The 23,796-nt window shown below is 44.6% G+C and overlaps 1 protein-coding gene across 5 annotated transcripts in view; it reads right to left on the bottom strand.

The window, feature by feature from the left end:
- SAMD4A (sterile alpha motif domain containing 4A) overlaps window positions 1-16,255 on the bottom strand; it is a 223,747-nt gene extending 207,492 nt beyond the window's left edge. Inside the window, exons 1-2 of one of the 5 annotated variants that reach the window (XR_011488316.1) lie at window positions 15,977-16,255; window positions 14,134-14,765 (exon numbers count right to left, since the gene is read on the bottom strand). Coding sequence is in view for 2 of the 5 variants with exons in the window: in XM_070469378.1 (XP_070325479.1) it covers window positions 14,134-14,329 (196 nt within the window). In the remaining 3 variants the exon portion in view is untranslated. Of the gene's footprint in view, window positions 1-14,133; window positions 15,120-15,976 lie in introns of those variants that run through there. The other 4 variants (XR_011488314.1, XM_070469378.1, XM_070469377.1 and 1 more) reach the window with 4 other exon arrangements.
- Between the last annotated feature and the right edge of the window lie 7,541 nt (window positions 16,256-23,796).

Genomic DNA, 23,796 nt, shown 5'->3' with positions numbered 1-23,796 from the left:
ACTCCTACCTTCCTGAATTTCTTTTACATATAGTATTTTCAAATTTATTTTTGATTGGAGGATAATAGCTTTCAGTGTTGCGTTGGTTTCTGCCATACAACAATGTGAATCAGCCGTAAATATACACATGTCCCCTCCCTCTTAAACCTCCTCTCCAACCCCACCGCATTCCACCCCTCTAAGTTGTCAGAGTCCCAGGTTGAGCTCCCTGTATTACACACTCTGAATTTTTTATCCTATTGTTTCAATTGGTCATTTCAGAACAACGTCACCTGGCATTTCTATAACAAGATGCAGTTTACAAAGTATTTTACACATACATGATCCCACTTCACTCTGGTAATAGCCACGTGACTAAGAGGTAACTCCATTTCACAGATGAGGAAACTGAGACTCAGAGAGCTTAAACCATTTTTACACAGTAATACATTTCTAAGTGATGATACCAAGATGATACCGTATATCTTCTGTTAAGGGACTGCAAAGTAACTGCATTTATTTCCCTTATCTGGCCTTTATCCTGTATCTCTGGGTAACAGCACTAGGATTATCACCTTGCTCTGTTTTACTATTCAACTTTTAGGCAATTAGATTTTTCTCACATCCAAGATGTAAGCCCCATATGGACAAGGGCTATGAGTTAAATTTCTTTGTATTTACTTATCCATTTTTTTAACAAAAATGTACCAAAACCACTTAAGTCCGGGCACAATATTTGGTGAAGTGAAGTTGATCAGTCGTGTCCAACTCTTTGCAACCCTATGGGCTGTAGTCCGCCAGGCTCCTCCATCCACGGGATTCTCCAGGCCAGAATACTGGAGTGGGTTGCCATTTCCTTCTCCAGGGGATCTTCCTGACCCAGGGATCGAGCCTGGGTCTCCCACATTGCAGGCAGATTCTTTACCATCTGAGCCACAGGGAAGCCAATATTCTGTGCTGAAGGCTTCAAGTTACTAAGATGCAGAGTAGTCTGGAGGGTGAAAATGACAAGGACTTGTGACAAGTGCTCTAAAGGAGGTGTCTGCAAGGTGCCAGTGAGCCCTGAGGGGTCAGGAGACATTCTCAGGACAAGTCTCGGCTGCTCCACCACACCTTCGTGCAAAGGAACTGCTCCAACAGCCAGTGAATGAAATCCCTCCTACAAGTAGTGGGGCAGTCATGAAATGACACCCAGTTCTCTGCTGGGATTTAGGGTAACGCCAGTGGCTGAGTCAGATCCTGCATAAACCAAGAGGACATTACCGGAACTGTGATAAAAACATGCCAAAATAAAGCCAAACCTTCCTACACTATAATTCTCTGCCATTTCAAAATATGAGTGCTAATCATTCTCCAATGAAAACAAATCTGTGCTTCATGGTGAGTAAAGAAACAAAAAAGAGTGGAGTCTGGAAACAACTTTGAGGAAGGAGACCATCCCAATAACCAATGTCTTTGACAATCAAATAAACAGAACATCTCCGTGCCCAGCACAGTCATTCAATGTGGTGTCCATGGTGGCCGACTCAGTCATGGGAAAGTTGCGGGAGACCAAGGTCTAGGTCATAGATGGTCAGGAAGCAACTGGGTGGAACAGCAGCCCTTCCCTACAAGCAGGTACCCTTAGCTGACCTTAGTCTTATCAAGTCTTCAACAGAGGGGCTGGAGGAGATAAGGTCTCTTCCACCTCCTTAATTTTATGCTGCTAGAAAATGAAATAAGTAGAACTCACTCTTAGACAGACTATAACATATGTTTTCTTAAACTAATCTTCAGAAAATGTCTACCATTTACAAACAACGGGAGAGCTTGTTTTAATTTACAGCCCTCAAGTTGGTGCTTTGCCCAATTCCAAATCCTAAGGAGATCCTGACCCAGCTCATCAATTGCTAGTTTGTCAAAGTCAAGGATGTCACAAGCTATTAGATAACACATTCCTCATCCTTTCCTCTCTGCAGCTTGCTGAGCCTGTTTCCTTCCCCAAGTCCTGCCTATTCAGACAGAGGCAGTAAAAGCCTCCCGTCCCATGAATCTTCCTAATAGGAAGGGAAATGTTTGAATCAATGCCTTTTACTTAATTTTTTTTAAATGCCAGAGGAAAAAAGAAGCTGAGCCATATCAAGCTACATAGGATTAAAATGTGATAAATAAGAGGAACATTAAAATGGACAAGCTGAAAAGAATTCTTCCAGTACTGAATTTATAAAATGTTACTAGAACTACCATTAAATATCCTTAAGTACTTTTCTTTTAAACATCAACATTTTATTTATCCAAGAACTGGAAAAGATCCACAGCATTCATACAGTGGCAAGCATTAAACAAGGGCTTTTAGATCACAAACACCTTGGTGATCTCAGCACATTTTAAGTTTCCTCAACTGTAAAATGGAGACAAAATCTACTTTTTATTAGATAAACAGTATTATATTACTTTGCATTACATAGAATGTATTATGCTACTTTGTATTATCTACAAAGTATTATGCTACCTTGCTTAATATACATACGTATACACAAAATAATAATAATTCAGAAACCAGGTATTAAGCTAGAGCTCAGTCGGGGCTTTGTGATGACCTAGAGGGGTGGATGGGGGATGTACACACACAACTGATTCACTTTGCTGTACCGCAGAAATGAACACAGCATGTAAACAGTTATACTCCAATAAAAAAAGAAAAGAAACTAGTTATTAAGCACTTACTATGTGCTGAACTCTCAGTAAAAATAAGCACATCACCTAATTATTACAATAAATTGCATTTAATTTTCACAACCATTAGTTCTGCATCTTTATATCATTCATCTGTTCAACAATTAAAGATAGTCGTGTGTGTATATAGCTATCTGCACAGTGCCTGACAGATACAAAAAGGGGGGGGGGAGGATAAAAGGTCTCTATTACCACACAAAGAATATCCTATTGTCACTTTTTATTTATTCATTTATTTAGACAGTGTCACGTGGCTTGCAGGATCTCAGTTCCCTGACCACAGATTGAATTGGGGCCAAAGCAGTGAAAGCCTAGAACCCTAACCCCTAGGCTACCAGGAAACTCCCCTTTAAGTCACTTTTAGAACTACACAGAGAGAACAAAAAAGATTTGGAGACATAGGCTGCATTTATGATTTACTTTGCTAATAAAGGACGGACATGCTCAGAACTTATCACTGTTACTGTGTGACCCAGAAGAAATGAGACTGAATTAGGTTCATTACGTCTCTTTTTAATTATGGTGACCCTAGTCTTCATAGTGACTTAGCCTCACCTCAATGCCTACTTTAAAAAAGAACAGAAAATCCCTCTACTTTGCATTTTCTAAACAAAGCACCACAAATCTGTAGCCCAGGAGGAATATACTAGAAATCACTTGAAGAAGTCTTTTAAAATCACCCTCGCTCACTCACTACTTCATTCATTTATTCATATTTTCTCTCTCTGTGTGTGTTTCTCCTCAGCTCTAGACAGTTTTGGATAAGTTTTCTTATCTTTATTCCTGATTCGCAGAAGTCATAGAATCTTAAGGTTAGAAGGGACTCTGGAGGTCACTAAGAGACCACGCGTTCTTTCTAAAGAAATACATACTGCGTCCCTGCACAGGAGAAGCACACGGAGGAGTTCTGAAGCCTAACTGTTTCTTCCCTGACCAACATAAAAATGACAGTTTCCACCTCATCTCAAAGGGTTGCAGGGATGAATAAATGTGATAATGTATGCAAAGAATTCAGCAAGGTGGCACAGAGCAGGTGCTCAAGAAATAGGAGCCCATCTTACTTAGAAGTGTTATAGCCCTCTTGTTATATCCTAATGTTTTGAATCATGATTCTGTCATCAAGGCCTGAGCTACCCCTCTGGGTGCACCCACATATTTAATAACTACACCTTCTCAGCTCAGTTTACACCCTCCATCCTTGCTGTGGCCACCAGCTTCCAGCAGCTGTAACCTAACAGCACCCCACCTCCATCAAACCACTTCTCTCCAGCTCTCCACCTTGCGGATCCTCCGACACCAGAGCTGGGACACTGTGGAAAAGGCCAGCACTCACACGTGTGCAAACCTGGAAGTGCAAGGACGTAGTGCCCTGGGGCAGCTCTTGACCAAGGAGAGGGGAGCCCATTGATAAAACACCCACCGTGTCTGTCCCTCCTGAGGCACAGACTGCCTGGCTGCTCAGGTCCCCAGAGCTCACGACAGTGACCGGCTTGATCACACAGGCTTGTGCCAGCTTCCCCTCCTTCCCTGTTTCTCTCCTACCCAGCCCCCACACCCCGCCTTTCCCCAGGATCACTGCCCAAAACAAACTACCTGCACGCCAGCCACTGTCTTGGACTCTGCTTTCTTAGGGACTCCAGGCTAAGTCACAGTCAATGGGAATTAAGGATGAAGGACAAGTGAGCCCCAAGGCACAGCACCAAAGACCTCCTGTAAGGCCAACAGGATATGGAGGTCACTCTATGTGCACACAATTAGCCTCTCATCCAGCCCCCAGGTCTCCATTTTACTCATCAAGAAGTAAGGGGCTTTGTCAAAGGCTATGCTGATACTTAGATACGGGATACCTACCAGAATTCCTGTAATCTGCTCAGAATACAGAAGTCTCCGTAAATAAAAATGTTATCTCTCTTCCTTTCCTATTCCCCCATCGAAAGGGAAATGACATGAGTTCTCCATGACCCAGTCTTCCTATTCTTAGGGAAACCAGGCTGCCTCCCATTTCCTCATCCAAATATTCATGCATTAAGTTCCAGATATTCTTCTGGTATCTCCCACAAAATCACCGCTGACCTCACGTATCCTTACAAGGTACAGACTTTGCTTTTTCCCTCCATTTCTCCTTCTCAGAGACATCATTACTTATGGATGCTTCTGATGATTCCCCTCTTATTCCTTTACAACTCCAGAGATCCAAAAGTGGTTTCTGCACTGCCATTCTAGGCACGTATTTAAATCACATATTTGGTGTACATACTAACTCAGATAGAAATGTACACAATGAAAGCCCATATTCTATATGTATTTATGCTGCACACACAAACACTTGAATTCTACTGACAGATCAGGATAAGCTGTCTCAGAAATTCCGATGATTGCGCTTCGCAGGAGTATGCTGGGGAAGTAGGAAGAGATCTCTCCCATCCGGTCTCTGGGATTAACACTCCTGCTCTTTCCAGCTCAACTTGACAGTCCATAGCATCAGCAAGAAATGAATCTTTCCTGATGCCTCATTTTCCATGAGACACTGACCATTAGAATGCCTGGAAATTCCAGCAGGGGCATGGCCAAAAAGCTCGGGAAATGCTGCAACAGAGCCCAGCTCTGCCTCCCTCCATCTCAGACTCAATTTAGGCTGACTGTCTCTGAGCTTGGGGAAATCAGGGATTTCAAACTGCTCCTTGGAAAGTTAGTGTTGGGGTGGAGATGGGGTTTGGGAGGTGGACACCATCGCCTTCCCATAAGGTTTCACATAAATTTTCATTTGCAAACAAAAATCCGTGATACTCATCCATAAAACTTGAAAGCCAATGTACCAATTACCTCTAAATTACCTTTCACCTCTAATAGACAATGATCTTTCTATTCAAAGTGTGGTCCACAGACCTGCGGCAGCAGTATCACCTGCGAGTTTACTAGAAATGCAGGCACTCAGGGCCCCTTACAGACCTCCTCAATAAGAATTTTCAGTTTAACAAGATCCCCAGGCAGTCTGTAGGCACATTACATTTTGGAAACTGGTTTAAGACACTTAATCTTTTCCTGTAAGTATTTAAGATGTTTCTTCTTAATGCTAGTTCTAATCAAAGTAACGTATTAAAGTTACTGAAAGAAGCCAAGAAAACTAAGTCTCATAATTTTATGGGCAATTTTGGGGATAAAAATTTGTGGTGAGCTGATGTACTATTTTCTTTAAATATATTAGAAATCTGAGAAGTGTTTGGATTGCTCCTTCTTCCATTAAAGAAGATATTCCTGATGGACAGTAGGCACCATGCTCCCCTCTTTCTAATGTACTCCAACTCATCCTTCAAAGGCCCAGGAAGTCTGCCCCTTACATGGCCCAGCGGACACCTCCTGTACGTGTGGTTTTCTTAATGAAACGCTCATTAAAGGTACTAAAAAGGCAAGAATCTCATAAGCTCTAAAGCTACTTGTTACAAATAACCAATTCAAGTTTACATCTTCCATCCGTTACTTCTTAGATGACCCAACCGTCCTGTTCCCTCCCCTTCACTGGAGTCCAGTTTTGTTCTGTCATTGGAAACATAGAATTTAGCAACTCTTTATGGTCTAGTCATTATATACACAGATCTTCCTCAGCTTACAATGGGACTGCCTCCTGATACACCCATCAGGAGCTGAAAAGGCATTCAGTACACTTAACACACCTAGCTTAGCTTTGCCCACTTAAATGTGCTCAAACACTTACATTAGCCTACAATTAGGCAAAATCATCCAACACAAAGCCTATTTTACAATAAAATGTTGCAAATATCTCATGTAATTTCTTGAATACTATACTGAAAGTGAAAGCCAAAACTGGTCCAGAATGGTTGTAAGACTATTGTTTGTTTTCTCTGGTGATCATGTGATTGACTGGGGGCGGCCACTGCCCGGCATCACCAGAGAGGAACACAGAAAGATCACTAGCCTGGAAGAAGATCAAAATTTTAAATTCCAAGAATGAGTTCTATAGAATGCACATTGCTTTTTGAGTCATAAAGTCAAAAAACTGTCTAATTCAAACCACTGTAAGTCAGGGATCATCTGTATATACTACACATTGTTTTACCTCCACAACTCGAGTGTAAGATCCCTGAGGGGAACCATCACATCTATTTCACCTCTGGACACAGCTCCCAGCACTCGGCTGCAAGACTTGGTGAATTATGTGTACTGAGGAACTTGGTCCCACAATTTCTTACCAGACACTCTTCTCCAGATACCATTTAACAGTTTTATCTACAGTATAAAAGAAGTCACTAAATCATTTGATTGCCTTTATCCCCCTGGTAAACCAAGGCAAGGAAAACTGTATTAAAATGATGGTACCTTAGTGAGAGCAAAACCCTAGAACTAGCTTAGGAGTCCTAAGGAGTGAAATGAAAGTGAAGTGTTAGTCGCTCAGTTGAGTCCAACTCTTTATGACTCCATGGACTGTAGCCCACCCAGCTCCTTTGTCTATGGAATGGGTTGCCATTCCCTTCTCCAGGGGATCTTTGCAACCCTGGGATCGAACTCAGGTCTCCTGCATTGCAGGCAGATTCTTTACCGTCTTAGCCATCAGGGAAGCCCAAGGAGTGAAATGCTCCTACATAAAAGCAGCAGGTTCCTCTGTGCTCCGAGCTGGCTCTTGGGGGGCAGGCTTCAGGGCAAGGCCCACACCCTGACTAGTTAACCTCGAGAGAAAGCTTGGCTTCTCTTCCGAAAGTTCTGCTTTCCTTAGGAGATTCCTGCCTCAGGCGTCTTCCACAGAAGCAAAAAATAGCTCAGAGGAGACGTCTGATTCTGCGTCTTAATCTATATGACTCGGATGAACTCAGCCTTGGAAGGAGTGATTAGAAAAGATGGAAAGGAAGAAACAGGCTAAAAACTCAAAGTAATTATATGTTTAAAAGAAAAAAAGGATTTTTATGAGCACCACACTTTTCCTAGCAAATGAACTACATAAGGCACTTCCCTCATGGATGAAAAACTCCAAATTTCTCCTCAGGTCAAGGAAGAGAGGTATTTTTTCTTCTCTAGTGTTGTCAATTCATATTAGAATTAAGCTTCTGCAGGATATACTGGGGAGTTTTCAGTTACTTCTCAGCGCTTCTGACACTCATTTCACTCTCATTTGTTTATTTAAACATAAACAAACCAATTTGACTGCTGTTAAGTTTGTCTGCCTTCTAGTTGCTTTGATGGGACCTGTTTATAACACATACTCATCTGCTGAAGCCTTTGAGCATCCAAGCTAAACAACCAAATCCAACTTATTCACAAGATCACAAATGTGTGTGACCTGCTCCCTGTCATCCCAGACCAACTGAAAGAAAATTACAACACTCAAAGTAAAACATGTTTCAGATATAAAGTCCCTGTACATTTCATTCCATAAAACGATTTCTCGTTTTCATGTTCACCAACTAAAGGGGAAAAGTGTTGACAAGTTATTTGAGAAAATTGATTTCAGTGCTGTGTTTTTTAGGACCCAACCTGAGGCTGGGAAAGATTGAGGGCCAGAGGAGAAGCAAGTGACAAGAATGAGATGGTTGGATGGCATCACTGAATCAATGGACATGAGTTTGAGCAAACTGTGGAAGACAGTGAAGAACAGGGAAGCCTGGCATGCTGCAGTCCACAGGGTCCCAAACAGTCAGACATGACTTAGTGACTGAACAACAATAATGATACAGAATAGAACAATACAGTTAAAATATAGGTGGTGGAACGAAGTGCTGTGTGCTAAGTCACTTCAGTAGTGTTCAACTCTTTGAGACCCCATGGACTATAGCCTGCCAGGCTCCTCTGTCCATGGGATTCTCCAGGCAAGAATACTGGAGTGGGTTGCCATTTCCTACTCTAAGGGGTATTCCTGACCCAGGGATTGAACCCGTGTCTCTTGCGTCTCTTACACTGGCAGGTAGGTTCTTTACCACTAGCGCCATCTAAAATATAGGAAGTGGAACGAAGTAGATGTATCATTTCAGGGTTCCAAGTCCATCTTTGATCTCTTGCAGATAATCCTTTAAATAAAAGATGTCTTATTTAGGAAAACATTATTTACACAAATTACATATTAATACAGGAAAATTTAAACCTGGGGGAAAGAATAGGCCCTCACTGAATTGTTAACAAGTAGCTTCCAGACAATAACGAAGTTTTGTTAGCTCCCTTCTACAGACAATCCATACAGTCAAAGCTATGGTTTTTCCAGTAGTCATGTATGAATGTAAGAGTCAAATCATAAGGCCAAGCACTGAAGAATTGATGCTTTCGAACTGTGGTATGGAAAAGACTCTTGAGAGTCCCTTGGACAGCAAGGAGATCAAACCAATCAACCCTAGAGGAAATCAACCCTGAAATTCATTGGAAGGACTGATGCTGAAACTGAAGCTCTGCTACTTTGGCCACTCACTGGCTCTACTACTTTGACTGACTCACTGGAAAAGACCCTGATGCTGGGAAAGATTGAAAGCAAAAAGAGAAGCAGGTGGCAGAGGATGAGATAGTTAGTGTCACCAACTCAACGGACATGAATTTGAGCAAACTCCAGGAGATAGCGAAGGACAAGGAAGTCTGGCACGTTGCCGTCCATGGGGCCACAGAGTCAGATATGACTTAACAACTGAACTGCACCAAAGACTTGGAAATTAATTGACCAGCCTTGTCTGATTGATTTCAACATTCATACTCTAGGAATCCTCTAGACATATTCCCTCCTATAGATATAAATAAATGGCCACCTGATAATACCTTCTTTTCCTCACTATCCCAACCCTTCCTTCTCTCCAGTACAGCAAGGCTGAGGGCAACAAAGCTGCCTTGGGCTGATGACGCCACCATGTAGCCAGAATGGAAATCTGCCTCACTTCTCCCATGTTCGCCTTTCAGAAAATCATGCATACATTAGAAAGCTCTCCCAGAAGTGTACACACACACACACACACACACACACACACACACACACACAAACCCTTCTTTCATCTTTTAACTCTCTTCCTCTTTCCTCATTCTCAGGACACCTGTGCCTAAAAGTCTTCTTGGGTTCTCTATCATCTCTGCAGGATTAAGTCAAATTCCTTAGTTTGCAAAGTCCTGCACAAACATCACTTCTGTTTTAACTTCTGTCTCTTACAGCCCAGCATTCTACAGCCTTCTAACCACTAAGAACTCATTATTTCTTGCACACAACCAGGCCCTTTCATAAGACAACATTGCCATAAAGGCTATCTCTTCTGCTTGGAAAACAGCATCATGCCTGCTCTCTACAATCCTCTTTACATATTAAACCAACTCCTATTCACCCTTCAAAATTCAGCTCAAGCTATATCCTCTGCAGTGGGGTTTTCCCTGATTCCCTCAGGCAATTACCTGTATGTTCATAATGTTTCCAGAATCCCCACCCCACCACCCTTTTTATTGTTATGCCTCTGCACCTGAGATACGGTATTAGTCACTTACTCAACACTGGGTATCCATGGACCACGCATTGGAATATAGCAAGTTACCTTTGTATTCCCACTGCATGACACAAGGCCAGGAAAGTAGTAGGCAGTCAGTAAATGTTTGTTGAATGAAAAAGCGGAAGAACAGCAAACAAGATCTTATCCAGGAAATATCATCAGGAAAGCCCATACTCTTCTGCTTTCCTTTTACTCATTTTTGACTTAAAAAATCAACTCAGATGCAGCATACCTCTACTACAGAAACAAAAAAATCATAAAAAATCATAGAATTAACATCTTTATCCTCTAAAGAGAATAAATACACCCACAAGTCCTTTTCATTCTCCACAATTAGTTTTATCTCCAACATTACCATTTCAGGTAGTCTTTTCTCTTGTATTTATTTATAAATACAGTAACAATCCTTTTGCCATTTATTTAGTATAAACATGCAATTTCTCCACAAAATATGAACTGTTTAGTTAGTTAGTAAGTCTGTGGATTCACTTGTGAATCTCTATTTATTACACTATTTCCACTGGAAAATATATTTCAAGTTCAAACGACAAAAGTCATACACCAGTGCCACAGAATATATTTTTCTTTGAAGAACTGCAAGTAAAGTCAACAGGTTCCATTTTTAGGTATCAAGTGACATTTTAGCATCAGAAACAGTCATCTATATACTGAGACTGTTCAGAAATCACAAAGCTAACCTGTAACCTGGGCTGGTGGCTGAAGGACATGTCTCTGAGGTTATGAGGGTTCTAGAAACAACCTCTTATCTCAGAGAGCTGATCATGACCAGTAACCACTGACTAAATCCAGAGTGAAACACACATCCATAAGGACGAACTAAAAGATGTCTTTGGATCTCTGATGACTATGAACCTGAAGCAAAGGATGAACCAGTGAACCTCTAGAATCTCAATAAATGCTAAATTTAAGAGAACAGAAAGTTAGTATCAAAATACATTCCACAGATTTCAAATAAACCATGTTTAATGTGAAGGATTATCTCCCTTCCCTATTTAAAGTTAGTCCTGGAGAAAACAAAGTGTACACTAATTTTGTTATACTGAGATCAAGCCCCAGATATGAATTTCATTCTCATTTACCAAGTTTTTAAATCTCTCAACACCAGAAGAAATGCGTGTGTTTGTTTAACTCATGATTACAAAAAAGGTAAGTGATATATGAGGATTTTGGTATAGGAAAAATCAGCCAGCCAATGAATGAGTCATTCTAACAGCCTAGTTTTCTGAATGGGTAATAAGCTTTATGTAAAGCTCCAAAAGAGCTTCAGAGGTTAATTACCCTGAGTGTTAATATTTCCAATGTTTATGGCAGATTTCCCTTCCTTTCCAAAGAACATATTTTAAAATGTATCTTTTTTGGTCATTTTTTTGGTCCTTCACTCTCATTAATGGTAAATAGCAATTACGGACTTAGCTAATCACAAAGTAATGTCTGAAAGGCCAGATGGAGTGTCCCTAACCTAATATTCCCAAACCTTCAGGGCTTTTGCTCCCAATTCTTATATTTAAAGTTACAATTTTTCTATTTCCTACTTGTCAAACTGTAAGGGGTCAGTTTTCAATGCTGGTTACAGCAACTCCCTATCCCATTCTAAATTGTACTACCCGTGTGTTTGTCATGGATCATTTGTCAGATAAAAAAAAAGTTAGGACAGTTATTTAAAATAAGAGGAAGTTCCGAAAGAGGGTCTGAAGTATTCTCCCAGACTTTATGCCATCTATTTCAGTTGCTGAGTAGGCATATTTGCCCCTTTCCGGGTTCTTGGCTAGGTTCCAGATACTTAAGAGAGCTGTGTTCCAGACTCAGGCATTCTGTGACAAATCTTATTGCTCTTTATGATCCCCCTCCTAATGCAGATGTAAACCAAACTATCACATGACCTCACTAATGAATTTCTGTACTTGCCAGACAACAAAACAAATGCAAAGTTTCCAAGGAAGCAAAATATTCAGGTTGAAAGATTAATCCAGAAGCTGGAAAATAGTCCCTATGTTACATAATAGTTACAGTTTCATATATTTACAGCATTTAGCATCATGAACAGGAGGGAGCTTACACAAGTAAATATGGTTAAAAAAAAATTTAGGGGAAAAATTACCAAATGATTTTTTTTTAACTGACAGAAGTTCAATTTTTTCTCAGTTTATTAAATTATTAGATACTTAGGCTAAGAAACTTCTTTTTAATTGCACACATCTATTGACTTCACTTACTAAACTGATGGCTGCTATACTGGAAAAGTCTTCTCTTTTACTCAAAGGGAAAAATGGTTGCTCTAACGTGAGTAACCTAAAGGTTAATATCATTGTTTTAAACAGTCCCTACAAGCACTGAGGTCAAGCATGCAACATAAATTACGGTACTTAAAAGTTTATATAACCTTGTTCATCAAACCTGAGAAAGCAAAACCAAGCAGGTGATCCAGGCTACCTTGTCACATTGAGAATGGGAGTAAAGAGAGTAGGTCATCAGTTATCCTAGTTATGTTTCCACACCCTTATGAAGGAGGCTGGTCCTCCAGCTATTTATAAAGATAGAAATGAAGGGGAAGGGGGCCCTGCCAAGGCCACCCTTGTGAGTAACACCCAGGGTGGGCTGTTAGGTTCAGGCTGAATCCCCCGGGGCCTTGTGGGCTTTCCCTCGGATTGGCCCACCATACTAGGGAGCCCTGGATCCTTTGGGTGCAGTCCTGTCTGGTCAGGAAAAGGCCTGCGAAGATTTCCAGTGGTCACTGCCAGCCTATGATTCTATATATGGAAACATCCCATCCTAGTGTGTCCAGCATTGTGAGCACCACACCAGGGAGGAGGGGTGCGCAGCAGACCAGCCTCCCTCTTGCAGCACACTCACTCCCACCAGCACACTCACTTTGGTGTCTCCCAGGCCCTGCTGCCCTGAACTGGACCTTGTCATCAAATGGCAGCCCAGACCTCTGCTGAGTCTTGCAGGCTGGCGGTTCTAACATGGAACAGCTGGAAGAGGACCCTGCATTCTTTTCTCTGCATAAACACTGGGGGCTCTGTTCACCCTCCTGCTGCAGCATGAACTAAAGAATTTCCCCATCCCAAATTACAACCAACAGACCTTTCCCCAACCCCCATCCTCACCCCCTACCCCCAGCCCTGGATATAATTCCAGTCTGTCATCACCCATGCTAGTAAATAGCAAACTGCTGAATATCTCAGTATATTCACTTTGTATACTAGTTGAGGTGTCTGTAAATACACTAGCAGGGTAATAGGAAACAATTCTGTTCTGTTCAGTAAAGTTTCCTGACAAAAGCGTTTTAAAGACCCTGATTTCATGCTCGCTCCCCATGAGACCCTTTCTATAAGATGCGTATCAATATAAATAAAGTCGTGATAGTTAAGTGTAACCACGTAGTATATGAAACGCAAATATCATTTTAATAGTCTGTAGCATCACCTACAAATTATTCTGAAAACAGAGCTCTAAAATTGGAATATCGGTGGAGAAAAAAATGAATGTAAAATTGGGTTTTCATATATTCCTCATACAACCTAATCAAAGCTCAGCTTCTGAAGGGCAGTCTCAGGCTTCTTCATGTGTTGCTGAAATCCAAAGAGCCACGTTGCCCAAAAGGAGGAAAGAAAAAAAGCCCAGAAAATCCAGACTCTACGTGACCTGACTTAATTATTTCCCAGGAAACTGCATGAGAGAAAAATCAATCATTCATGCTACCGTAGCTACCACACGGAATGGACTGAAGGAGTTGACAGTGGGCAAAAAAAACACCCCGAAGCTGCCAGCGGAGGTAAGTGGGCGGCACGGCCTGGGGCGCGGGCGGCTTGCGGTGGAGAAGCCAAGGACCCGAGGGCCGCGGGGGTTCGGTCCCCAAGGACCGGCGATCGGGGGCGGGGCCAGGCCCCAGGCTGGGCAGCGGTGGTTGGGGGTGGGGAGGAGAACCGGGACCGCGGGACGGCGGCGGCGGCCGCGCACTTACCCGGACTGTTGGCCTCGCCTTCGAGGACGTGCAGCTCGGCGCAGTCGGCCAGCGAGTGCTCCAGGCAGAGCTGGAGGAAGCGGGCCTGGGTCTGGCTCACGCGCTTGAGCAGCGACAGCAGCGCAACGGTCTGCTCGCACTCGTTCCAGCCCTTAAACCAGCCCGCCAGCACCCCGACCTGGTCGCGAAACATCATGGTTAGGGGGCGGCCCTCAGTCTACAAAGCCCCCGGGGCGCCCCAGCCCGCCCCGCCCGCCCCAAAGTTTGGCGGAGCCGCAGCCCCGCGGCCGCCGGAGACGCGTTCCCGTTCCAAGGTGGCTCTGGTGCCCGGACGCTGCAGGTACTGCCTCGGCTCCTGCCTCTCTCGTCTGGTTTCAGTTACGTTCTGGTGGTTCTGGCTGATTTCCCCAGAGATGATGACAGACAGTAGCACGGAAATATTTCTTTTTTAAAAAAATAACGATTAAAAAAAAATTTCCCCACAAGGCACACAAACTGAATGAAGAAGGCTCTCTTTCCCCCTCCCCTCTTCTCGCAGCTTCGGGATGGTGATTTCCGGCGTCCCGGGGTCTCTTCCCCGCTGGGCAGCAGCTCGGACCCTTCACACCCGCATTCCCGAGTGGCGATCACCACTGGAAGGAGAGAAAAGGCTGCAGTGAGACCTCGGCCAGCGAGGGAGCGCGCCGGGGAAGCGAGTGCATCTGAGGGGGCGGAGGGGGTCGCGCCGCGGGGTCTTAGCCCCCCAAATTCCGGCCGCCCCCTCCGCACCCGGATGCTGGAGAGGAGCTATTCTCGTTCTGGGAAAGGCAAGAAGCCTCCTTCCCAGGTGCGTGAGGAAGACCGCACGGCTTCCTGTTGCTGCCGCTGCGAACGGCTAGTGCTCCCCACACACCCCGCCCGAGGTGGCCTCGGGGGCTGTGCTTGCAAACGCCCGCACCAGCAACAGATCTTCCTCGCGCAGAAAACTTGCACTGCGGCTGCGAAGGGGCGCGGGGGTGGGGGTGGGGGCTAATGCAAAGCAGAGGCGGAGGCGCGGCAGCCCGAGTTCCTTCCTCCTCCTTTCCCTCCTCCTCCGCCACCTCTTCCTCCTCCTCCTCTCGGAGAAGCAGCCGAACGGCTGCAGCTCCATCTACAGCAACAGCCAGCATCTCCACCGCCAGGCGCCCCTCTGGATTTAGGCTGTGAGCAGCCGCGGCAGCAGCTCGAGACAAAAATAAACTCTCCCCACCCAGAGCTCAGCGCCCAGCGGGCAGAGACGCAGCCGGAGCCTCGGCTCCCGCGCGCCGCTCGGCTCCAGCCCACCCGGGAGGTCTCTGAGGGTCCGCGTCGCCCTGAGCGATCAGATGTGTGCGTGCGTGTGCGTGCGTGTGTGTGTGTACTCGTGTGTGTGCTGTAGGCATCCTGCCCCAGCTCCCGCCGCCTACGGGCGGGTCCGGCCGGCCCAGCTCCTGGCCCGCGCGTCCCAGGCCGAAGTCCGCACGGCCACGGGCGCACGCCGAGCGCGGAGACAGTCGGCGCCCACAGCACTGTCTCCCCCGGCGGGTAGGGCGGTTCCGTGGGGACTGCGGCTCAGCGCCGCCGGCACACGCCCCCGAACGACCGCGAAGAAGAAAAGTTCGGTTTCGAGGGCTCCCCAGCCCTAACCCTGTCCGGGTGGCCGCCCTCGGCGAAGAAGAGAGAGAGCCCAGCGACTCGGCCAGCCCTCGAGGGGCGACTCGCTTTCAGCACCCCAGTTTCCCCGTTCCCAGAACTTCTCGAGCGGAGGCGGGGGAAAGGCCCCCTGGAAGGGGACCCAGAGACCGCGGGGCCCCCGGGCCTGGGGCGTAGGACAGAGTGCGCTCACCTCGGAGCGGCTCATCCCGGCGGCTCGAGGCCCCACGCGCGGGTCCGGGGCGGCTGCGGCTCTCAGCGAGGTTGGGGGCGCACGGAGTGCGGGCTGCGGGCCATGCCGTCGGGGCGGGCGGCGCGGAGAGAGTGCGGCGCTGCGGGTTCGGGCCGCCGCCGCCGCCGCTCCTGCTGCCTCCAGTGTAGGCTCGCGGAGGACTGAGCCTTCCGAGCCGGAGCTCCCCACATGCTACTGATTAACATACACCATTACATCATGGGCTTGGCAGGGAGCGCCCGAGCGGGGGGAGAGGAACCCGGGTGGCGGCGGCGGCGGCACGCGGGGGGAGTCGGGGGAGGATCCCCGGACCCGGCCGGCGGCGGGGGTGGGGTGGGGGGAGGTGGATTCCTAAGTGGGGACCAGAAAAGGGGAGGGGAGCGGAGAGGGAGGAGCCAGATGGCGCAGAGGGGTCGGGTTGGAGGAACGGCGGGGCGGAGAGGCAAGAAGTTTGGGGAAGGGGAGGGGTCCAAGTGAATTCCTGCCTTCTGCTGCCGGCCTGTTCTGGAGGGGCCAGGGCGCTTGAGCAGCCGGAGTGCGGACGGGAGGGGACCCAGAGGGCGCTTGAGCGGGGGCGGTGTTGCCACCGGCCGCTCGTCCTTGGGAATGTGGTGCGCCGACTCCAGTGACCCCTCGGCCCTACGGGGGCCCATGGGTGGCAGAGACCTGGGATCAAGGACGCTGGGGCTGTGGACGGGTTCCGGGGGTCGCAGAAGCCAAGGGCGGAGGAGGCCGAGGGGTCGTATGCAGGGCTGGAAGTGCCTGGGCACCAGGCTCCTGCGGCCCATGTCCTGAGAGCGCGAGAAGTTCCCGGGCTGCTCACCCCTCGCCCGGGTCGGACCTCAGATGTCCTTTACTCTTGTGGGCGGCCCCGGCCCCTCTGGGGCCTAGCTCTCCCCTGGGGAAGCCGCCCGACTTTGGGGGCCAGCCGGGAAACTATGCCTGGCGCGCTGGCTGCGGCTGCGGCTCCGGCTGCGGGCCTGGAGCGGAGAGAAGGGCCGCCGCGGGTGGCAGGGAGGCGGGCGAGGCCACCTGTCAGCGCGTCTGCGTCGTCGCAGGGCTGGGCAGCCTTCACCTGGCCCTGCAGAGTGCGCGAGGCCTGGGCCGGGCAGGGCTTCAGAGGGCCTCGCCGCGCACACCAGGGGGTGGGGTGGGATTGTGGGGTGGGGGGTGCAGCGCTGAGGCCAGGCAGCACAGGGAGGTATGGGAAAGTGGGCTCGGCTAGTCTCCAAAGTAGAGAACTGGTTACAAATACCCTAAAACCTAAAAATCTCTGTGTCTTCTAGCATTAATTGAAAATGCGCAAGAGGACTTGGTGACCAAATCCAGACTATTCCCCATATTTTAAGTGAGAACACTGAGCCCTTGAACATTTCTGCAGCAACCTGTGGCTTTCTTTATGAGTACTTCTGCCATATTTATGAGACGCATGCCTCAAATCCAGCCTCTCTACTCTCGCTAATACAGTATTTTTGAAGATAAAGTGTCTGAGATATTATCCACGGATTTAACACTTCCTTCTTTAACTCCAGCATATGTCCCTGGATTTTCAATCATTTCTTCCTTCCTCCCTCAAACCTAGTTTCTGCACCATTTAGATCCTGTGAGACACGTGGCTACACCTAACCATCTGCTGGGGTAGTGAAAGGTGTTGTGGAGCTGCAGAAATTTAGGTGTTACCATTAAAACAGGGTATGTGAATAATTTTCTTAAGTTCATTATTAGCCAGCCAGGAAAGGTATCTGCATAATTTAATTAATATTTTGCTCCCAAAACAAGAATTCTAGAGTCAATGTTTTAATTTTGTTTTGTCTTATTATTAGAGAGTCAGGAAATCTTGAAGTATTTTCTCCAAAACGTTATTATCACTAGCTAGTATGGATGTGAGAGTTGGATTGTGAAGAAAGCTGAGCGCCGAAGAATTGATGCTTTTGAACTGTGGTGTTGGAGAAGACTCTTGAGAGTCCCTTGGACTGCAAGGAAATCCAACCAGTCCATCCTAAAGGAGATCAGTTCTGGGTGTTCATTGGAAGGACTGATGCTGAAGCTGAAAGTCTAATACTTTGGCCACCTCATGGGAAGAGTTGACTCACTGGAAAAGACCCTGATGCTGGGAGGGATTGGGGGCAGGAGGAGAAGGGGATGACAAGGGGATGAGATGGCTGGATGGCATCACCGACTCTATGGACATGAGTTTGAGTAAACTCCGAGAGTTTGTAATGGACAGGGAGGCCTGGCATGCTGCGATTCATGGGGTCGCAAAGAGTCAGACACGACTGAGCGACTGAACTGAACTAAGTACTTAGTAATAATCGCTATCAGAAAATGGGGAAAGGATTCCAGCACAGTCTATCTCAGTATACACCTTGCTATCAACTGCAACCAAACAGAAATTGCCCACCTGGGGCTTCCGGAAGCCTCCAAGAGTGTTTTTTTTTGTGTGTGTGTGTTTTTAAAGAAAGTGGGAAAAGTCACTTTCATTAATTATTGTCACCTGCAGTTTACTAACTCAATAGTAAAACTAAAAAACAAAACCAACAAACCTTCAGGCGAATTGAATTCTATTTAAGCTGAAGAAAGAAAATACTGCCACCTACTGGAAAAGTGTACTGCTTACAGCAGCCTTTGACCTAAGGAAAGATTTAGCCAGTTTTTTGGCTATTTTTTGAAAAATACCAAGAGGAACATCAATGAGTTGCCTTGTTTTTGTGGGTTCACAATACTTGTGACTTCCCTTGCCTCTGGGCCTTTTCCCTAGTAGTGGAGATGAAACCCAGAGTGGCTGCTTCACTTCCTCACAGAGTGAAGTCACACTGAAAGAAGGAAACCAATACTCTCAGTTAAATATATATTTTTGTCTTAAATACAGATTTTTCCTATTTGAACTTCTACCCAGTTTTTATGGATAATTAAGAAGTGGCTGTGCTCAGACACTCAGTCATGTCCGATTCCTTGCTGACCTCATGGACTGACTAGCCCTCCAGGCTCCTCTGTCCATGGGATTTTCCAAGTAAGAATAATAGAGTGGGTTGCCATTTCCTCCTCTAGGGGATATTCCTGACCCAGGGATCAAACCCGTGTCTTTTACATTTCCTGCATTGTTAGGCAGATTCTTGACCACTAGCACCACCTGGGAAGATTAAGAAGTGGCTAAAATTTACTAAATACCCACATGACTTGGAAAAGGAGTTTTAGTGCCAATTCTAACTTCCAGAGAATAGAATATGGGCAGTAATATGAGAGGAGTGGGATTTTATTAATAGATGAGCTAGAAACATGGCTGGCAGGGAGGGAAGCCCAGCAGACAAGCCCAGGTACTTCTCTGTACACTGTACTCAGAAAGGTGCAGAACTGATGAGCATGGAGGCAAGAATAAGCTATGCTGGCCAATATGTAGAGAAGGATTTGACTATGCAAATATTAGACTTGGGTGACTGAACAGAAGTACCCAGGAGTGAGGAAATCTGAAGACTGATTGACAGTGAGCCAAGCTGGCATCTGCCTCAGATAGAACTCTATCTCTGTAATATTTGCCACTAGGATCTAGTGTGCTTCCTGAAGAGTAAGCACAGCTACAGTCAAGTAGTTTCTGTATTGAGAATATTATTTAAAAATAATTATAACGCCTGCTCTCATAAACTTGTTAGGAGGTCTGAAAATAACTAGCATGTTACTTTATACATAGTAGGTACTTGATATATATTAGTTTTCCTTCTTTGTAGGCACAGAGTATGTTAATTTGGCTAATTTACATCTTGGGTCTGCCTCATAAAGAAACATGCTTTTTCATTCTTCAAAAACGTGCCCTCTCAAAAGCTGTGTAATAAGGCCTAGGAGGGGATTGCCAGGGCTTGAATTAGGATTCAAGGGGATGAAGAGAGTGATGTGGAGGAAGAAACTGCAGAACTGGTGACAGATGGAATGTGGGAAGGCTAAATCAGGAGTCAGGTCTGCTAAGATAGCAACAGTGAAAGGCAAGCTGGGTGAGGCCCAGGAGCCGCGGCTTAGGGAGACTAAACTTGAGTTCAGATCTCATTAGAAGGAGTTCAGAAATATCTCAGTGTTGGCAGGGGCACGAATTCAGATAGAAAGCCGGTATTCTGTTAGCCCAGGGTAGAGAGCTAATGGCCAGCACCAGTTTCCTATATCCCTAGCACCATGTTATGCCGGTGTCAGGATCATGGCTGCTGACTCAGTTCAGTTCAGTCGCTCAGTCATGTCTGACTCTGCGACCCCATGGACTGCAGCACATGTCTTCCTTGTCCATCACCAACTCCCGAAGCTTGCTCAAACTCATGTCCATCGAGTCGATGAATCCATCCAACCTGGGGTGTTGACTGGCCCAGGGTAAACATGGCCGGACCAGCCAGTTGTAAAGCAGTGGGACTCGAGGAATCTGCTTTTGCTTTTCACTGAAGTTCTTAGCACTCTCAGTATAGTTTTCAAATTTTCTTCAATGCCTCAATTAAGAGGATTTTTCCAGAAAAAAAAAAAAAAGACTTCTTAAACCCAGTGGTAGGAAAACTATCCATGATGACCTATAAAGTTGGGATAGGAGGGGAGAGGGAGGCTCAAGAGGGAGGAGATACATATATAATTATGACTGAGTTGCACTGTTGTACAGGAGGAACCAACACAATGTTGTAAAGCAATTATCCTTAAATTAAATTTTCTTTAATTAAAAAACAAAAAAGGAATGCCACTGCCCAAAGGCCATTCCTGGTGGCTCAGACAGTAAAGAGTCTGCCTGCAATGTGGGAGACCTGGGTTTGACCCCTGGGTTGGGAAGATCCCCGGGAGAATGAAAAGGCTACCCACTCCAGTATTCTGGCCTGGAGAATTCCAGACCAGAGGACAGAGGAGCCTGGTAGGCTATAGCCCCTGGGGTTGCAGAGTCGGACATGACTGAGCAATTTTCATTTCACGTCACTTCACCCAAAGGCCATAACAGATGTGATTAGTTACTCTTGAGGAGTCAAACATGAATATGAATTGGATGGACTTGTTGAATCCATGAGGAAAAGCTTTTTCAAAATTTTGGATTGGGTAGAGAGGGAGGTGGGAGGGGGGATCGGGATGGGGAATACATGTAAATCCATGGCTGATTCATGTCAATGTATGACAAGACCCACTGCGGTATTGTAAAGTGATTAGCCTCCAACTAATAAAAATAAATGAAAAAATAAAATAAAATAAAGCCAAAAAAATAATAAAATAAAATTTTGGTAAAATATGTATAACATAAAGTTTACCCTTTTAACCAGTCTTAAGTATAAAATTCCATCACATTAAGTACATTCACATTGTTTGTACAACCATCTTGAAGTATCCATTTCCAGATCTTTTTCATCTTACCAAACTGAATTTCTGTACCTGTTAAACAATAAATCTTCATTCCTCCCTCCCCTCGGTCTCTGCTAACCATTGTTTGTTTGGTTTTTTTTTAACCACTATTTCTAATTTTTGTCTCTATGAATTTGTCTATACTAGGCACCTCATATAAGTGTACTCATATAATATTGTCCTTTTGCATTTGGCTTATTTCACTTAGCATATTGTTTTCAAGCTTCATCTATATTATGGCATGTATCAGAATGTTATTCCTTTTTAAGACTGATTAATGTTGCATGAAGACAACTTTTGAGACAGCTTTCTCTAGAATGGAGTTTGATAAGAAAGGTGAACTCTAGTTTGTAGGGCATATATTCAGGTAAATTGCTTTTTTGACTGATTTCTAAAGAGTATAATCCAAACTTACTACCTGGCACTTAAATGAAACACAAATTCAATTGAACCACAATTTCAAACGCAAATGCAGACGGGTTCACACTTTTTAAAAATAAGCAATATTTGAAATATTTGAAAGCAATATTTAAAAATAAGCAATGTGAAATATTAAACTATAGTTTTTTACAGTTAAATATCTTATGTCATAGATAAATTTGCAAATAAATATAGTCAAAAAGTTAAATATAAGTGTTATAAACTACTCCTATTTACAGGCTTTGTGTAAGTTAGGATTACGAAAGTAGGAGCTTAGATCTCTTAGAGGGATAAATTACCCTAGATTGTCATGAGAGAAAGAAAGCAAAAATTATTCATTCTAGTAGTCAAATCCTAATTCTGATATTTGTTGTTGATTTAAGAATTGCCAGTATCTTTTCGAACTGAAAATGCACTTGAAACATGTCCACAGTTTTAAATATTAGGTTCGCACAAAAGTAATTGCAGTTTCCGACCATAAATTTTAAATCCTCATAACTAGGCTCAAACACGTTTTTATTAATTAAAATAGGAACCATTAAATCAATACATTTTGCCAGTGAGAAATAAGTTTGTTTACTCCTATAGTGTAAAACTCTGTGCTTCAGGATTCAAGGAACTCTTGGAAAGCATTTTCTGCCTCCTACTGGTTGTGGAAGCATTTTCCCTGCAAAAAGTTGCTTTAAGAAGTGGGAGTCAAGTTGGTGAGAAGTCAAGTGAATATGGCAGATGAAGAAAAACTTCATAGCCCAGATTTGAAGCACTGATTGTGCAATGTGTAGTCAGGCGTTGTTGTGGAGAAGAATTGGGCCCTTTCTGTTGACCAATGACGGCTGCAGGCATTGAAGTTTTTGGTGCATCTCATCGATCTGCTGAGCATACTTCTCAGATGTCATGGTTTCACTGGGATTCAGAAAACTGTAGTGGATCAGAGCAGCAGCAGATCACCAGTGACCATGACCTTTCTTTGGTGCAAGTTTGGCTTTGGCAAGAGCTTTGGAGCTTCTTCTTGGTCCAGCCACTGAGCTGGTCATTGCAGATTGTTGTACAAAATCCACTTATCATTGCATGTCACAATCTGATGAAGAAATGGTTCATTGTTGTCATGTAGAATAAGAGAAGACAACTTATTTGACACCTTCAAAATGATTATTGTTACTTTTTTAAAATTTGTGGTCAGCTCATGAGGCACCCACTTATCAAGGTTGTTCACCTTTCCAATTTGCTTTAAATGCCTAATGACCATAGAATTGTCCACGTTAAGTTCTTTGGCAACTTCTTGTGTAGCTGTAAGAAAGTCAGCTTTGATGATTGCTTTCAATTGGTCCTTGTCAACTTACGATGGCCAGCCACTATGCTCCTTGTCTTCAGGTCTCTTGTGTCCTTTACAAAACTTCTTGAACTACCACTGCACTGTACATTTATTTCATTAGCAGTTCCTGGGCCAAATGCATTGTAGATGTCTTGAGTGTTCTCTGCTGCTTTATGTCTCATTTTGAACTCAAATAAAAAAATTGCTCAAATCTGCTTTTTGTCTAACATCATTTCTATAGTCTAAAATAAATATAAAATAAATAGCAGGTATGTCATTAGCAAAACAAAAAACAAAAATATAAAGCGAGAAATGCACGTTAATATGATGTATAACCACGTTTGTTTAAGAGTGCATTCCAATATCAAATGGCAAAGTTCAACAATGCAAAACAGCAATTACTTTTTTACTAACCTAACAACTGACATTTTTTTCTAAATTAACAAACTCCTCTTTATTTTTTAAACTTTTTATTTTGTATTGGAGTATAGCTGATCATTTTTTATTTGTATGGGAGTATAGATGATTGATGAGGATGAAGGAGGAGAATGAAAGAGCTGGCTTAAAACTAAATATTAAAAAACTAAGATCATGGCATCTGGCTCCATTACTTCATGGCAAAGAGAAGGGGAAAAGGTGGGAAGGGGAAAAAGGGGGAAAGGGGAAAAGGTGACAGATTTCCTCTTCTTGGGCTCTAAAGTCACTG

Source organism: Odocoileus virginianus, chromosome 6 (assembly GCF_023699985.2).
Source record: "Odocoileus virginianus isolate 20LAN1187 ecotype Illinois chromosome 6, Ovbor_1.2, whole genome shotgun sequence".
Taxonomy (NCBI): domain Eukaryota; kingdom Metazoa; phylum Chordata; class Mammalia; order Artiodactyla; family Cervidae; genus Odocoileus; species Odocoileus virginianus.
This window is presented reverse-complemented; position numbering and strand designations above follow the sequence as displayed.